The following is a 17,878-nucleotide window of genomic DNA, read 5'->3' as shown; positions in this document are numbered from 1 at the left end:
GCCGTGGGTGTGGAAAGAAGAAGAGATGGGAGGGTCACCATGGTGATGGGCTCCTATGTGTCAGCTGGCTGGATGTGAAAACGAGGGAGGGAGGGGGCTGAGAGCTGGAGGAAGCTGCCCGCACCTCGCCATTGAGACAGAGTCACGGGAGCTGAGCAGGTTCCGTGAGGAGACAGTCAGACCCTGTGTGCTGAGCTTGAGGCACCTGCACCTAAGTGGGGGGACAACACAGCCAGGAAATGGGCCTGGCTCCCCGCAAGTGCAGGCTTGCAGGTATGGATTTGGGAGCTTTCCTCACAGCTGAGGGTCGGTTCGAGAAGGTTAACAAGGCGATCATGCAGCATGAGAAGGATGGAGGTCACAGGGGAACCTTTAGAAGGTCTTTTGTTCAAGCGGCAAGAGAAGACAAGCCAATGGAAGATCAGATAAAACAGGAGGAAGGAACTTCGGGGGGGCAGCCAGTGGTGCACACGTCAGAGAAGAGGCCTTCGAGTTTGACGGTTGGTTGAATTTGAGATCATGACCTCAATTTGGTCGAATTTGAGGTCATGACCTTCAAGAGCCATTTGTGTGGAGTGGTAGCCGGTCTGCAGGGGCTGAGGACTGGGTGGGAGCCCAGGGGTCAGTGAGTGTGCTCTGCCCTTCAAGAAGGTTGTCCTTGAGGGACTTCACTGGTGGTCCAGTGGTTAAAACTATGAGCTCCCAATGCAGGGGCCAGGTTCAATCCCTGGTCAGGGAACTAGATCCCACATGCATGCTGCAGCTAAGAGCCCACATGCCGCAACTTAAAAAAAAAAGATCCAGCGTGCCGCAACTAAGACCTGGCGCAGCCAAATAAATAAATGTTTTTTTTAAAAAAAGGTTGTCCTTGCAAGAAATGAGAAAGGGGGTCAGGGAGGGAGAGTGATGAAAGGATGGATGTGATGTGAGGATTTGTGTGTGATCAGGTGAGGGGAAAACCAGGAGGGAGAGAGACACCAGCACCAGCACTTAGAGACGCCTGGGCTCCGGTGGGGAAAGAAAAGTAGACCCAGAGAAAACCAGCTGGCACAGAGTAGGAGTGGGGAGGTTTGTAACAGCTATGAGGGAAAGTTAGAGCCGCTTAGGGCTCGAGGGAAGGTTATAGAGCCACACTAGAGACCAGAGTAGTCACTCCGTTTCCCAACTTTGTACAGCAGTCTCCAGTAGCTTAGGGTCAGAAACAAAGAGGGATGCTGGATGAACCCACAGTTGAAGGTCGTCAGGGTATGAACGGTAGAAGTCCAAGAGGGCAAAGGAGAATCCTTATTTTTTTTAAGTTGTTTAAAATTATTTTAAAAGATACATCAAAAGATTCAAGCCTTACAAAAGATTATAAAGCAAGACATGGAAGAATAATCCTCAGTCTACCCTGTCCTCTTGGGAGCTGCCATCATTTCTCTGACTTCAGTCTGTATTGGGGGAAAATAGTAGCACCTAGCAGTTGAGTTGTAAAGGCTGATGGCCGCACCATGAGTTCTGCATCGGAACTGCATAGACTGGGTTCCGCATGGAAGCAGCGGGGAAGCGGAAACGTGGACTGCCAACAGAAAGCACAGCTACTGCAGCCCTCCGCGAGGTTATCATTCATCCTGGCAGGAGGCTCTCGGCGGAAAGTCTCAAGTTACTTCTGCAAAGGGGAAAGGCAGGGATAGCAGAGGTGGACTGAATGAGGGTTAAGAGAAGAGGATGGTGGTACAGAACCTACAGGGCTGGCGAGGTGAACAGTGGGAATGACTCCTGTGGCCTGCGTGCCTGTTGGACGTAAGGAAAGGCTGCAGTTGAGGGATGGGGTACAGAGTCAGCGAGTCCCGGTTTCACTTAGAAGAGAGAGAGGTGATGCATTTGGACTCAGCAGATTCCAGGGTAAAGAGTTACTTATGAGCTGGAGTTTCATGATTACTGACGTAAAAAACTTGCAATTTTGTGTGAGGTTTCAGTGGCCTTAGCCATCTAATAAATATTTTTTAAATGCTTCCTAAATGCTAGTTCTGGGAATACAATGATGAACAAGACAAGAAAACTTCTGTACTAGTAGGAGGAGGCAGGCTTGTTACAATAGAGTGTTAGAAGCACTTTAGTAGGTTATTGTAAAGTGCTTTTTGTGGGGGGGTGGGGGATTGGATAAGTGACTGCCCGTCTGTGTTCTAAAAGTTCCAGTACAGTCCCTATTTCAAGCCCTGATATTTAATAAGAAGTAATGGAGACTTCTTAAGTGGCAAGTACTGTGCCAGGTGCCCTGTTTAGACACTGTCCCTGACCTTGAGGGGTTCAAGGTGAGGTGAAGAGTCAGACAAGGGATAATTAGCATACAGAAAGTTCAGGATGACAGTGACCACTGAACATCATTGAAGTACTGAGGTTTGTGGAAATAAAGACCACCAAAATAAGAATAAGCAAGTGAGGCCCTTTATTCAGAGCTTGCTATAGCAAGGGCAGCAGCCCCCATCACTTGCATGTGGCAGAAACTCAGAGGCAGGCAGGGAGTGGGAAAACTTTATCAAAAAAAAAAAAATGAACTCATCATTGTGCTCTGATGGGAGGAAGGTGGCAAGGGGATGCTGGAAGCAGACTAACTCGAAGTGGGCTGTCTTACGTGATTGGTTTGGGGAGCATGTTTGGCTTTCTGTGGTTGGTCCTGAGTTGGAAGTGGAGGCAAAGAATACAGAAGCAATTGATCAAGTCCTGACTATTCCAGGCCAGTTGGTGCAGAGGCTGTGGGACAGACTGTGATACTGTATATGGTCTGGTCACTGTCTGTTTGTCCATTCCCACAGTCTCTGGCTGGGCACCTGGACCCGACTCCAGAGCTGAAGGAGGCTCCAGCTGTGCCTAGTAAACAGCAGCACCGTGCCAGATGCTTCTGTCTCTCCCTCTTTGGGATGGAACCTCATCTACTTTGTTATTTCCAGTGTCTGCCACGTTGTTGTCGGTGCTCAGTGGGTGTTTGTTAAGTCTGAAGAATGGATAAAGGAGAGGCCAGGGAGCTTCAGAAAAGGGTTCCTGAAGCAGGGGAGTCCACCTGAGCTGTAATGAAGGCGTGGCAGGTAGCTTGGTGAGGATGGAGGAAGGGCATTCAGGGCAGGTGAATTACTTGAGTCCTGGGGTATGAACTACTGTGGCCTGTGTGGTGAGTGCTGCCAGGGCTGGATCAGGGTTTGAGAGTTGTCGAGTGACTGAATAGGAGGCTGAAATCCAAAGGGAATGTAGGTGACAAATGATGGGAGGATTTTTATTCTATGCCAGAATTCTCAGATTTTATCTTGAAAGGCATTTCCTTTGTGCAATTTAAAATTGAAAGAAGGGAATGTTTTTTTACAGGGTCCTTTTAACAGGCAGGGGAGTGCTAAAACTCTTAGCTTTATGTCTTCTGGCCAAAAGCAGTATGCAAGTAGAGATATAAAGTTATAACTTGACAGAGTTTAAAGAAGGACCAAACATCAGATACAACGCAAAGAAATTGTAGGTAAATGAGTCAGTTCTCAGTGAAGCTCCTTTCAGTCTGTTTTTCTGTGTTGCCAGACTGGACTCATGGAACCAAAGTCAAGAAGCCCACAGGGCCTCACCTTAAGCTAATTAAAATCATAATACCTCATAAAATAAAATAAAACTGAAAGATTGAGATTACTCAAGCTGTTACATGGGAATGGGTATAGAGAGAGAGATGGTAAACTGACCTGTAACAGTTTGAGAGAGAAGGTGGGGCTTGAACCTTGCCAGAGCAGAGAGGAGAGATTAAGAGGAGAGATGTTTGTTTCTTGGATTCCAGAGAACTGTTGAATGACTTACAAAGGGCAGATGTAGCGAGAGAAAGGAGGAGTTAGGGATGACGTTTGGATTTTATAATTAGGCAACTGGGAGGCGGTTAGTGCCATTCACAGGAGAAGCAGTCTCAATGGGAGAGAGATTCCAGTTAGGGCAATGTTAAGTTTGCAATGCTGAGGGGACATCAAAGAGTTGCACTGTTCTGGAGGCTTGGGGGTATGTGAGCAAACAAAACAAAGTCTGTCGTCATTGAATTTATATTCTAGCAAGGAAAAACAGACACTAAACATCGTAAGTAAACTATTTTATATCAGAACGTGATCAGTGCTGAGATAGGCTGGGACCTGAGACCCTTTCCTGTAGTGCTTGCACCTGGACAAATGAGCAACAGAATACAAAGAAACTATAAGGGACTAAAAATAACTGCGTGGGCAGTTGGGGCAAATCCTGAACAATAAGATACAAAAAGACCAAAACCCAACTGGCACTTCTGAGGTGCCAGGAACAAAAGCAGGTACTACATGATCCCTGCACACAGTACCACCGAAGGGGTGGGCAGACCACCTAAGCCACCCCTCCGGCCCCACCCACCACCCACTGATCTGCCTCTACCTTCCCCCCATTTAAGGAACAAGCTCTCCCCCCTTCAGAGAGTGAGCAAGGGAACCTGTTACTTGTCTTCAGTCCCTGGAGTCCCAGTAACGCCTTGCCTGAATTCCTGATCTGGCTTCATCAATTTCTATTGACTAAAGAGTCCAAAGACCTTAGTCAGTAACAATAAGACGGGAAAAACTAGAGCAGGCCGGGGAGTCAGCAGTGGTGAGGGTGAGGCAAGCTGTAGTATAAAACAGTGTGATGGGGTGGGCCTAAATGAGGTGAGGGTTCGGCAGAGACTTGAAGGAGGTGAACGAGTTAGCCAATTGCATATCCGGGGGGAAAAATATTGCAGGAAGAAGGAGGTGTAGACAAGTCCTGGGGCCAAGGAGGGAGGGGTTTGAAAATGCAGGTGAGACGTAATGGGGGTGGAGGGCTATTCGTGCAGAACTTTTAGACCCTCGTGGGGACTTTGGCTTTTACCGAATTAAATGGACAGATATTGCAGGATTTTTAGGCAGTGATCAGAGCTGCCTTAATTTTTAAAAGGATCACTGATTGCGATGTTAAAATAGATTTGGGGCTTGGGGTAGCACGTATTTTTCCAGGGCTTGTGAGTGCTCTAGGATCGAGATAAAAATTTCCACATCACCCTTTGATAGGCCGTAGAAACGCTTCAGATCCTTTTTTGGGACAAAATTTACGTGTTCGGAAGCCTCAGGCTGATTGCACCCATTCGATGCGCGGCTGTGAGCCGAGCGCGTCCCGGAAGAGCTAGTCTGCCTGGCAGGACAAACACGTGGAGGGCTTAGCGGGCTGTGGCCAGCTGGGCTCTCAGCGAAAGCCGGGCCGGAGCGAGCCTCCCACGCACTGAGCTCCGCCTCGGGGGGCTTCTCAAAGTCTCGGTTTGCTCCTCCAGCACTGCACTGGGAAAGCAGAGGAAAGCAAAGTCCCGCCCCCATTAGGAGCACCAATCCCGCTCGCCTGCCTCTTTCTCTCCCTCCAATTAGCTTCTAGGATGTGGTCCTCACGCCAGACACATCCCGCCGCCGATTGGCCGGCATCTTGCTGGTGCGAGCGGCCTTGGCCAATCAGCGCTCGCCAGTCCACCCCGCGAGCCCACGGGCAGCGGCGCGAGAGACCGAGGCCAGTTGAAGTTGGTGGTGAAGTGGGCGTGGCGCCGCCGCTCTGGGCTCGCCACAGCCGCGCTGGGCCCGCCTCCGCCCCGCCCTCCGACTAATCCTTTGGTTGCGGGTAGGGGCCATCCCGAGGTATCCGCGAGGTGAGCTCCGAGGTCCGACAGTTCACCGCCGCCAGCATGGAGTTCGTGAAGTGCTTGGGGCACCCCGAGGAGTTCTACAACCTGCTGCGCTTCCAGATGGGGGGCCGGCAGAAGGTGATGCCCAAGATGGACCAGGTGGGCCGAGCATCCCTGCATCCCGGCGGAGCCGGGAGGCTGCGCGCGACCGCCGGTTTCTGGGCCTGGCCGGCAGGGCCCAGAATCGAGGGCCAGGGTTGCGGCCAACGGGTGCCAAACGCCTCGGGCTCCCTCCTTCCCTCGGGGGAGCAGCCCCCTGACTCCTGTCAGGCGGCCCCACCCTTCCAGCCTGGTTCCCCTCTCCTTAATCAGATGTCGGGCCCAGCTGCCCTTGGTCTCCTAGGCATCCGCCCCCATCCCCAAGTTGTCTTGCTGCCTAAAATGCTTCTGTTCGTTCACGACATTGGTTTTCAAGTAGTTTTGCTTCATATTGCGTTCTGTCCCTGAGATAGATGTTTTTCTGGGTTCTAATATGTGGATTACAAAACTGAGACTGCATGGGTAGATTAAGTGGGAGAGGACGTGTGAAAGAATTCTGTGAACGTAATGAACTATGCAAATGTTGTCACGAATACCTTTTCTGGAATGAAACCTTACTCATCCTTCCAGTTTTCAGTTACACCACCTCCATAAGCTTCTCCCCCTTTCCTGCAGTCTGATCAAGCCCTTCTTCCTCAGTGCTCCCTGAGGTTTTTAGAATACTTGTCTACTTTTGCGAGTTCTTATTAATTTTCTCTATATCTGTTGATTAGTTACCCTGTTGGCTGCTTGAAGGCCAGACTTGCTTTTATTTATATTTCATCTTCCTCACTCCTGTACCCTTTGTTAAATGAATGCTTACAAAGGTGTTTATTCCAACAGGAAAATCATTAAGTGATTATTGAATAAATAGACACATTCAACTGAATTAGTGGGGTTATATCAAAAGTTCTAAATTCTTTTCCCCAATGGAAGTAACACAAATACCGTCCTGTGTTTATACTCTTCGTTGTTGTCCTTTATTAAAACACTTTAGTTTCTTATCAGAAAGAAAAGTTTTCCCTTTGTCTTCTAACTCAGAATCCTTCTCATCCTTCAAGGTCTGGCTTCTGTGAATGCCACCTCTGTTGACCATTCAGCAGGTATTTATTAAACGTCTGTTCCGCTTTAGGCTTTATACTGGGTGCAGAAGGGCAGGATAACATGTATAGACAAATAAGACACCCAAAGAGCTCCTTGTCTTGTCAGGTCGATAAAATGTTATAAAATTGTTCATAGAAAGCTTAGGAAGTCACCATAACGAGATGCCTTTTAATGTTACCTGTGACCCTCCCTCGACCATTTTCTCTAGCACTGTTTTACCTTATATCAGTCCCATAGTCTTGTATTGCGGTTGTTTGTCTATGGGTTTTATGTTCCCAAAGTACCTTTCAGATTTAAGATTCTATGTTTGATTCTGGACTTTTAAGCTATTTGAAAACAGGAGTCTTGTTTGATGTACCTTTAGTGAATTAATGAACAAAAGGTGGATGCAATGCCCTCAAGATACCTCTAGGTTTTTAAACAAGAGAAACTTAAGTAACTGTGGCAGAATATAGTAAATGCCATAAGGAAATTCACAGAAGGGAAAAATCACCGCTGGCTGGGATAGGGGATTCATCTTTTGAGGGATGCCTAAAGGAAATGCAGCCTTAAATTTCTCCTGTGCCTTGATCAGTAGATACTTGTTTAATTAGGAGATTCTGGCTAAGACTTCTGACTTGGCCCTTTCCTGAAATTATTTACAGATATTTATGTTACTGTGTATTTGTGTGTTTTGGGGGGAAAAGAATTCTGTTCACTATTATCAGATGCTTCCAGGGATCTGTGACCCAAAACAGAAAAATAGTCACTGCTTTACAATCCAGGATATACAGTTTCCTGAACACCTCCTGTGACAGGTAATTCACTACCTCTGGAGACTGCCCATCGCCAGACACTTCTGGTTTTTAGGAGGTGTTATCTTACAGTGAGGGAGGGAGCCTGATTCCTCCAGCTCCATATCTCCTTCTCAAGATGGCTTTGGCTATTCAGGGCCTTTTGTGTTTCCATACAAATTGTAAAATTTTTTGTTCTAGTTCTGTGAAAAATGCCAGTGGTAGTTTGATAGGGATTGCATTGAATCTGTTGATTGCTTTGTGTAGTAGAGTCATTTTCACAATATTGAGTCTTCCAATCCAAGAACATGGTATATCTCTCCATCTGTTTATGTCATCTTTGATTTTTTTCATCAGTGTTCTACAGTTTTCTGAGGACAGGTCTTTTGCCTCCTTAGGTAGGTTTGTTCCTAGGTATTTTATTCTTTTTGTTGCAGTGGTAAATGGGATTGTTTCCTTAATTTCTGTTTCTGCCCTTCCGTTGTTAGTGTATAGGAATGGAAGAGATTTCTGTGTATTTTGTATTCTGCAACTTTACCAGATTCATTGATTAGCTCTAGTAGTTTTCTGCTTGCATCTTTAGGATTTTCTCTGGATAGTATCATGTCATCTGCAAAGTGACAGTTTTACTTCTTTTCCAATTTGTATCCCTTTTATTTCTTTTTCTTCTCTGATTGCCATGGCTAGGACTTCCAAAACTATGTTGAATAATAGTGGCGAGAGTGGACACCCTTGGCTTGTTCCTGATCTTAGAGGAATTGCTTTCAGTTTTTCACCATTATGAATGATATTTGCTGTGGGTTTGTCATATATGGCCTTTATTATGTTGAGGTAGGTTCCCTCTATGCCCACTTTCTGGAGAGTTTTTATCGTAAATGGGTATTGAATTCTGTTGAAAGCTTTTTCTACATCTATTGAGATGATCATATGGTTTTTATTCTTTAATTTATTAATATGGTGTATCACATTAATTGATTTGCATATATTGAAGAATCCTTGCATCCCTGGAATAAATCCCACTTGATCATGGCGTATGATCCTTTTAATCTGTTGTTGGATTCTGTTTGCTAGTATTTTGTTGAGGATTTTTGCATCTATTTTCATCAGTGATATTAACCTGTAATTTCTTTTTTTGTGATATTTTGGACTGGTTTTGGTATCAGGGTGATGGTAGCCTCATAGAATGAGTTTGGGAGGGTTCCACCCTCTGCAATTTTTTGGAAGAGTTTGAGAAGGATAGGTATTAGCTCTTCTCTAAAAGTTTGATAGAATTCACCTGTGAAGCCATCTGGTCCTGGACTTTTGTTTGCTGGAAGATTTTTAATCACAGTTTCAATTTCATTACTTGTGATTGGTCTGTTCATATTTTCTGTTTCTTCTTGGTTCAGTCTTGAAAGGCTGTACTTTTCTCAGAATTTGTCCATTTCATCCAGGTTGTCCAGTTTATTGGCATATAGTTGCTTGTATAGTCTCTTATGAGCCTTTGTATTTTTGTGATGTCAGTTGTAAATTCTCCTTTTTCATTTCTAATTTTGCTGATTTGAGTCCTCTCCCTTTTTTTCTTTTTTTTTTTTTTGCGGTATGCGGGCCTCTCACTGCTGTGGCCCCTCCCGCCGCGGAGCACAGGCCCTGGACGCGCAGGCCCAGCAGCCACAGCTCATGGGCCCAGCCGCTCCACAGCATGTGGGATCCTCCCGGACCGGGGCACGAACCCGCGTCCCCTGCATCGGCAGGCGGACTCTCAACCACTGCGCCACCAGGGAAGCCCTCCCTTTTTTTTTCTTGATAAGTCTGGCTAAAGGTTTATCAATTTTGTTTATCTTCTCAAAGAACCAACTTTTAGTTTTATTGATCTTTGCTATTTTCTTTTTTTCTATTTCATTTATTTCTGCTCTGATCTTTATGATTTCTTTCCTACTACTAACTTTGGGTTTTGTTTGTTCTTTCTCTAGCTGCTTTAGGCGTAAGGTTAGGTTGTTTATTTGAGATTTTTCTTGTTTCTTGAGGTAGGATTGTATTGCTATAAACTTCCCTCTTAGAACTGCTTTTCCTGCATCCCATAGGTTTTGGGTTGTCGTGTTTTCATTGTCATTTGTTTCTAGGTATTTTTTTTATTTCCTCTTTAATTTCTTCAGTGATCTCTTGGTTATTTAGTAGCATATTGTTTAGCCTCCATGTGTTTGTATTTTTTACAATTTTTTTCCTGTAATTGATTTCTAATCTCATGGCGTTGTGGTTTGAAAAAGATACTTGATACGATTTCAATTTTCTTAAATTTACCAAGGCTTGATTTGTGACCCAAGAGGTGATCTATTCTGGAGAATATTCTGTGAGTACTTGAGAGGAAAGTGTATCCTGCCACTTTAATTATATAAATATCAATTAAGTCTGTTTGGTTCATTGACTTTTTTAGGCAGTCTCACCACGCTGTGGACTTAGAACCATGGTCAGCCCAGATCCCTTCAAGGTCTGTTCTTCCATCTTGATGTCCTCCTGAAAGACTTTTTAAACCTAGATCTTTACCTTTTAGGTAAAGGGTGTCATAATAATGGCTAACATTTATTGTGCTCTTACTGTGTGCCCAGTGCCTCCTAACGTGTATTATTTAAACCTTCCAGTAACCCTGTGAGGAAGCTACTATTATTTTTCCTGTTTTTATAGATGAAAAAAAAGGCACAGAGAGATTAGTTATTGCCTGAGGTCCCACAGCTGTTCACTGGTGGAGACCGCCTTTGACCCTGGCAGTCTGAGTCCAGAGCTCACTCCCTTGACCCCGTCATTAAGGTGATGGGCCAGAGAGTCACATTAAGCAGAGGGTCGTCCAGATTCAGCTAAAAGCTGAACACGCTTTGTGTGATGGACACAGACTGGAAACTGTATATCCTCAGTTGGTTCCCAGCCTGATGGAGAGCAGGTGTACAAAAGATACCTAGGAAGTGCCAAGTCATCTTAAGTACATTGAGATTTCAGGAAATTTTAGTGAAGTAGAACTGTTTTACAGTGAAAAGTTTTTAAAAAACACAGAAGTGCTTTGCAAAGTGTAGGGCCTTGAAAAGAGGTATTAGATTTAGATTAGTCAGGGAGGATCCTCTGTGGGGAAAGCCAATGTGAGCCAAGTCATGTAGGTAGGACTAAGCACAGTGTGTGTGGCTGGAATTGAGTGCAAAGTGCAGTGGGTACATGTGGGAGTCCAGGAGCTGAGCTGTATTCCGTGAAGCAGGCAATGGTCAGATGCACCTGTGGCACTATGAAAGCAGTAGTTTTGGAACAGTAGTTTGGCAGGTGAGTGGAATTAGGGGATTAAACTGTGAGAATAATCAAATTAATAATGATAATAGTAATATTAATAGACAGCATTTATTGAGTTCTGTGTTCCAGGCACTGGCGAAGCTCTGGAAGTCTGTTATGTCAGTGTTATCAGTTAGCTTTCGTTGGGTAACCACCCCAAAACGGAGTGGCTTAATTCTGGAGACTGGATGCACAGCAGTGTGACATAACACTCCTGAAGTGCACGCTCACAAATGGCCAAGATGGTCAATTTCATGTTATGTATATTTTACCACAAGTAAAAAACCAAACTCCGTGACTTAAAATAATAAATGTTGCTTAGTTCACAGTTCTCTTGGAGAGCTGGGGAGTCCTGGTCTGGGCCAACTTGAGTGATTTCTACTGGGTTTGCTCAGCTGGCTGGTTGGCATGTGGCTGGACCATCTGATTAGCAGGCTGTAGGCTGGAGCATTGAGGGGAGGCTGGGCCCTGTGTGTCTCATCCAGCAGGCTAGCCTGGGAACTCCCCTCTCTTGACTAGAATCATGCAAACCCCAGTGTGCACGCACTCTTCCGCTTTCTGCTTGACTCACAGTTGCTACTGTCTTCTTGGCCAAAAAAAGTCACAAGGGGGGCCCAGATGCGAAGAGGTGAAGATAGACTCCACCTCCTGATGGGAAGAGCCACAAACTTTATGGCCATTTTGTAACTTACCATACTTAGTCGATCTTGACGACAACGCTAAAGCGATAAGTGCTATTGTTACTGCCATTTTACACATTAGGAAACTGGCATAAAGGAGTTGAATTTGGAAGCTCTCGAGTGCTCGATGGCGAGTTCAGTGCCATCCCTGGCCTGTCTGAAGACCTTCATGCTTCCACTCTGGAGGCCACCCAGAATAAAGAGCACAGGCTTTGACTGGTCTCAGAGAGCTGATCACATTCCAGTGCTGTCACGTGTGCACCAGACACTTCACGGGCACACAGCAATTTCTGGCTTCTATCTGCCCTTCCCAATTCTGTTGTGCATTTCCTCCCTCCCTCCCTCCTTCCTATCCTTCCTATATTCATTTAACAAACATCTGGCCGCCGGTTGCATGCTTGATATTGTTCTAGGTGCTGGGATAAAATGGTGAACCAAATAGGTGAAGACCTTGCTTTTGCGAATCGTACATTCTAATAGAAGAGAGAGAGAAGGAAAAAAAAGCAAATATACAACATTTCAGGTGGAGAGAAGTACTACAAAGGAAAATCATAGAAGGGCAAGGGAGCTGAGTGTCTGAAGTCAGGGGACACAATTTATAGGGTTGTGATTTGGGTCCAGAGACTTCTCTGTGTCACATTTTCTTCTCTATGAAATGAGACTTGGAAAAAATGGTAGCATTGGATACCTCTAGAGCGGCAAATGGGTGGCCACAGTAAGGGGTAGGGGTAAGACTTTTCACAGTATAATCTTTTAAATTTTTTAAAAAGTGAGACTTGGACTGTTTCCTCTCCTAGCTCTAAGATTTGATGAGCAATGCAGTACAGTATTATTTTGTTAGTTGTAGTTTTCCTGAGCCGTTTTTAACCCCCATGAACCATTTTTTAAAAATAGCTGAGTATACCTCTAGTTAGAGGAAACATAGGAAAAACCATTTTCCTTCACTTAACATTATCTTAGTTTCTCTCTTAGGTAACAAAGAAGCTGGGGGAAAAAGATTACACTTAGCAGACATGGAGGGCTGAGATTATTTCAGTCACAGAAGGATTTGGCTGTAGGAGTTCAGGGTTCCCTAAATTGACTTATCCTGAATTTTTAGGAGCATATCAGTAAATCTGGCATCATACTACCACCTGCAAGTTGTGTGACATCACTAAGAGAGCACATAATGGAAAAACTCGGTGTTTTGTAATCATGCAGTTCTGGCTTCTATCAAGTCTAAATCCTATTACTTAGACTAATGTCTATGAAGTTCAATCCTGACTCTATTCCTTTTGGTGACTTAACCTCCAGCAACAGGTTCTTCCTCCGTATAATAGAGACAGTGGATCACAATCTGTCAATCACAATTTCCCAACTCCAAAATGGTCTGAAAACAAAGAGGTTTTTAATAAGTCTGGCTCAAGGTCACTTGGCAGTACAATGTGCTCTGATATATGATAAAGTGATCCCACTTAGTATAACTATTCTAAATGTTTTGCTGAGGAAGTGTCGATAATCAGTTACAGGGAGCCATTCCACAATGACAGGCTGTATGTGCATTTCATTGCCTGTCTTCTAAAACACTCCAGATTCTGAATTGTGCTACACATCTGGCCATGAAGACCTTGGGTGGACTGCAGGTCTGTATCATATCATCTTTAAAAGGTTGTGTAATATTTGTATTGTGCTTGGCATGTAGTAGCTGCCCAGTAAGTGGCAGGTATTACTCTTGCTGTTACGTAACTTAATTTCTCAAGTTTGTGAGGTCTTCCCTCCCTTCTCAGGGAGCCTGTGTTACTTAATCTGAATGGAAGGCCGTGGGGCGGGTTGGTTGCCGTCCACTTGTGGAACTATCTTTCAGGTGGAGCCCCAGTCGTGGGAGGACAGTCCTGTCCTTCTCACCACTGCACACTCTTCCTCTCAATGCCCTTCATCCCTGTTTTCTCTCACTGGAGAGTTCTTGTGAGCACGCTCATCTCAAGACAGCAAAGAAAAACATCAGGAGGCTCTAGGGACAGGCCACAGCAGCTTTAGCTTTTTATTTAAAAAATTTTTTTTCCCGTTAGCTCATGGGAAGCAAGCAGTGGAAATGTTTTTAACAGTGGTGTTTTCCATAGTGTGTTTCATAGTTATATCTCCCTGTATCTTCTTGGCAATTTGAGGAAATTATTGTTACAGAATGAGGTATTGACACAAATAGGTGCCAGGAAAAAAGAATGATGGGGTAAGGAGATGCGAAGTGATTTCGTGACCTCGCTCCAGTGGTTAAGAACCCGCCTGCCAATGCAGGGGACAGGGGTTCAAGCCCTGGTCCGGGAAGATCCCACATGCCGCGGAGCAACTAAGCCCGTGCGCCACAACTACTGAGGCTGTGCTCTGGACCCTGTGAGCCACAACTACTGAGTCCACGTGCCACAACTACTGAAGCCCACGCACCTAGAGCCCGTGCTCCGCAACAAGAGAAGCCCCCGCAATAAGAAGCCCGCGCACCGCAACGAAGAGTAGCCCCCGCTCAACGCAACTAGTGAAAGCCTGCGAGCAGCAACGAAGAGCCAACGCAGCCAAAAATAAAATAAATAAATTTATATTAAAAAAAAAAGACAAGGATGACTGCTTTAAAAAAAGAAGAGTGGAGAAGGTGTGTTGGAAAGGAGGGGGCGTCCTTCAAGATTGTTGCTCTTCAGAACGAGTGCGACGATCCTTTTTTTTTAATATATAAATTTATTTATTTATATTTATTTTTGGCTGTGTTGGGTCTTCGTTGCTTTGCGCGGGCTTTCTCCAGTTGCAGCGAGCAGGGGCTGCTCTTCGTTGTGGTGCGCGGGCTTCTCATTGCGGTGGCTTCTTTTGTTGCAGAGCACGGGCTCTAGGCATGGGGGCTTCAGTAGTTGTGGTGCATGGCCGCAGTAGTTGTGGCTTGCAGGCTCTAGAGCGCAGGCTCAGTAGTTGTGGCGCACGGGCTTAGCTGCTCCGTGGCATGTGGGATCTTCCTGGACCAGAGCTCGAACCTGTGTCCCCTGCATTAGCAGGTGGATTCTTAACCACTGCGCCACCAGGGAAGTCCCAATGAGTGATGCACCTTTGACATCAGCCCCCAAACCCTTAGTTGTATCCAGGGATTAAAACATTTGGCAGTGCAGTGAAAGGAATCATTGTGGCCTGATAACAACAGTTGTATGTGAAGAGCTGGCTTAGAGCTCAGAAAAGAGCTGTTATTCTGTTCCTTCTATTTATTGTGAAGTCTTGCCTCTCCACATTTTGATAGGGAAGGAGTTGGTGAATTGTTTTTAAATACTCTTTGAACTTATTCATTTACTCATCAGACCTTCACTGAGTATTTTTATATGCCAGACTGTATGTACGAAATGATTTTACTAATGTATGGTGCTTAGTAAATGTTAATTTTTACTAATTTTTTAAATTGAACTTGGCAATAATTTCTCATGGTTATGTGATTTAAAAAGAAAAGCTTTATTCTCTTGACAGAAGAACATGTATCCATGGTAGGAAATAAACACATATGAAAAGAAGATAGTTCACCTGGACCCCAGCAGGTCCCAAGGTTCACTGTTGACATTCCCAAGTGACTATGGGATTTCCATATACATACATATATATATGTATATATACACATATATGTATATGTGTGTACATATATTTATTTTAAACCATCCTCCCTGTTGTTAGATATTGCAAATGTTTCCCGTTTCTCTCTTAAAAAGAGAGTGGGGGAGACTTGGGGGGGTGGTATATGGGGACTCTGTATTTTCCACTCAATTTTCCCTGAACCTAAAACTGCTCTAAAATATAAAGTCTCCATAAAAAAATATACAAAACAGCCAGCAATTCTTTCTGATATGCTTGCATATCAGAACATGGCTTTTTTTTTTTTTCTGGAAAAACAGTTTTTGTCTTCCTTAGGGAAGAGTTAATAAGGTTCGTAAAGATCGTTACAGCTCACTGATTTGAAAGGGAAAGATGATTAGAAATCTTAAAAGGAATAGCTAGCTTTCCAGAGGATAATAGAGGTTTAACAGGTGTTAAAGGAAAACCAGAACTGGACAGTAGTTAAAGGGGTAAAATCAGATTTCATTCAGAAAAGCAATTGCAATAGAGCAAAGAGACCTCAGTATAGAACTGGGCTCGGTTCCGAATACAACAAGGAGCAGAGTGTGGGTGTGGGTGGATGGAAAAGTACTAAGAGGAAACCTCTGGGGTAAGGGGCATTCTGCTGAAACGACCTACCGGGATTCTTGCTGGAGGCAGGTCAGGGCGCTGGGATGGTGGGGGAAGAGGAACGGGTCAGATGGTGCGGGTGATCATACATGACGGATGAGGGATTCTGGCTAAACCAATTTAGCAGAGTTCTTGCTAAAGATGAGCGACGCAAAAGATAAACATAGAAGTACAAAGGTGGAGGATTCAGGAGCCTGACTAAAGTTTGGCCGAGGAGAGATTCAGGTTCCGTCAACAGCCTTTGGGTTCTGGGGAGAAGGGGAACAAGGTGAGGAAGGCGCGAGTGGTGAGCCATAGGCCGCGGGGCGGGGCTCGTATCTGGACAGGGTGGGCGGGGCTGGCCGCGGGGCGTGTGGGGCGGTGCTCGGCTCGCACGTGGGCGGGCGGGGCGGCGGACGCCAGCTCATTGCTCCGCCGCCCCAAGCCTATTGCGGTGGAGCAAGAGCCGGTCCCGCCCTTCGGTGGGCGCCTCTCCACTCCTCTCGGGTCTATGGAGGAAAAACGGCGTTGGTCTCGCGGTTCCCATGGCCGCAGTCGCCTGCGGCACCAAGGCCATGTCCCTTTTCAAGCGGACCTTGGTGCTGAGCCCCGGCGCGGCGCCCAGGGGCGCGGGCACTCCCCCGCGCGGCTGCCCCCTGTCCCCCGCCGCTTGGCCCTCCAAGGACCGGCCGCGGGGAGAGGGCGTGTGCGGCCGGCTGCGGAGCCCCGCGGTAGCCGGCCGCCCGCCCCAGCCCCACTCCAGCCCCTCCGCGTCTCCCACCGCCGTGTGTCTCCTCTGCCCGCAGGACTCGCTCAGCAGCAGCTTGAAAACTTGTTACAAGTACTTGAATCAGACCAGTCGCAGTTTCGCAGCTGTTATCCAGGCGCTGGATGGGGAAATGCGGTGAGTGGCGCAGGCAGCTCTTTGTGACCCGGGGGAAGAAAACTGCCACGGGCCATTCGAAGCCACTTTTTGACACGGCCCCTCGCGTTGCTGTCGCCGTGCTTGTGGCGTAGCCTGAACAGGCCCCGGTGGGTGAAGGAAGTGTTCGGGGTTGAAACACGCCTGTGTTTACTTTAGAATGCCCTTCCAGGGACCTGGCCATCTCATAGCTTCCCTGCAGGCCCAGCTCTTTCAGGGAGGGGGAGGGGATGTTTATTAACTTTTTTTAGTGCTGGCAGCTGGACCTGTCTCGAAGCGGCTCATGCATTTTCCTTGGCTTCACTTATGCTACTTTGCATTTCTAGTATATTGGGTTAATTCTTCTGAAGTTGCCTCTGTGCAGATTATGTACATGACTTAGCCGTTAGGTATGATAGTATTGATAGTGAGAAGTTATTGTGTCTTTTGACTTTATTTTATCTGCAAAATAATAGTTCCTTCCAAATGGTCTGCTGGTCTTTCTACAGTTGTGCTGCATTAGTTAAATGTTTACTCATTGTGGGAGGAGTAGTGACGTCCAGCTGGCAGGTTCTTTATTTATTTATTTTTATAAATAAACTACAGAAGTCCATTGCTCCCACCTAAGAAAGAGAAGCCAAGAAGTTGCATTAAGTACGAAAAGTTTTGGATATCCTTTCATAGTTCCGTAGAGTTAAGGGTGTAGGAGGGTTTAGAAAATGGCCCAGCAAAAATGAGATGTGATTTTAAAACAGATATCTTTGAACGTTTGTTCCAACGTATTGATAGTTATTCCTTTCTTACAGCCATGCAGTATGCATATTTTATCTGGTTCTCCGAGCGCTGGACACTCTGGAAGATGACATGACCATCAGTATAGAAAGAAAGGTCCCCCTGTTACACAACTTCCACTCGTACCTTTATGAGCCCGACTGGCGGTTCACGGAGAGCAAGGAGAAGGACCGACAAGTCCTGGAGGACTTTCCAACGGTAGCGGGACTAACGGGATGCAGTCGTGCGCATGATTGGTGGGGTGGCCGTCAGCTGGCCCGTGTGCCTGGCGGGAACTGCAAAACCAGCAGTGTCAGGGCAGTGTAGCATAATGTGGCAATGGTGCGTCTCAAGCCAGACTGCCTGGGTTGGCGGCCCCATGCTCCCACTCATTAGCTGGTGCTGCGTTACATAGCCTGCCTGTGCCTCTGTTTCTTCATCGGTAAGACAG

The 17,878-nt window shown here is 46.0% G+C and overlaps 1 protein-coding gene across 5 annotated transcripts in view; it reads left to right on the top strand.

Moving 5' to 3' along the window:
* The first annotated feature begins 4,760 nt into the window (after positions 1-4,760).
* FDFT1 (farnesyl-diphosphate farnesyltransferase 1) overlaps positions 4,761-17,878 on the top strand; it is a 38,660-nt gene continuing 25,542 nt past the window's right edge. Inside the window, exons 1-3 of one of the 5 annotated variants that reach the window (XM_022594904.3) lie at positions 4,761-5,794; positions 16,562-16,659; positions 17,463-17,646. In XM_022594904.3, coding sequence (XP_022450612.2) covers positions 5,696-5,794; positions 16,562-16,659; positions 17,463-17,646 — 381 coding nt within the window. In that variant the 5' untranslated portion in view covers positions 4,761-5,695. The other 4 variants (XM_089912735.1, XR_016393472.1, XM_089912734.1 and 1 more) reach the window with 4 other exon arrangements.

Source organism: Delphinapterus leucas, chromosome 6 (genome assembly GCF_059928025.1).
Source record: "Delphinapterus leucas isolate spDelLeu-1000000601 "Yukka" chromosome 6, BTC_Dleu_Yukka2, whole genome shotgun sequence".
Taxonomy (NCBI): domain Eukaryota; kingdom Metazoa; phylum Chordata; class Mammalia; order Artiodactyla; family Monodontidae; genus Delphinapterus; species Delphinapterus leucas.
The sequence above is the reverse complement of the archived record's forward strand: the minus strand, read 5'-3'. Positions and strand labels throughout refer to the sequence as shown.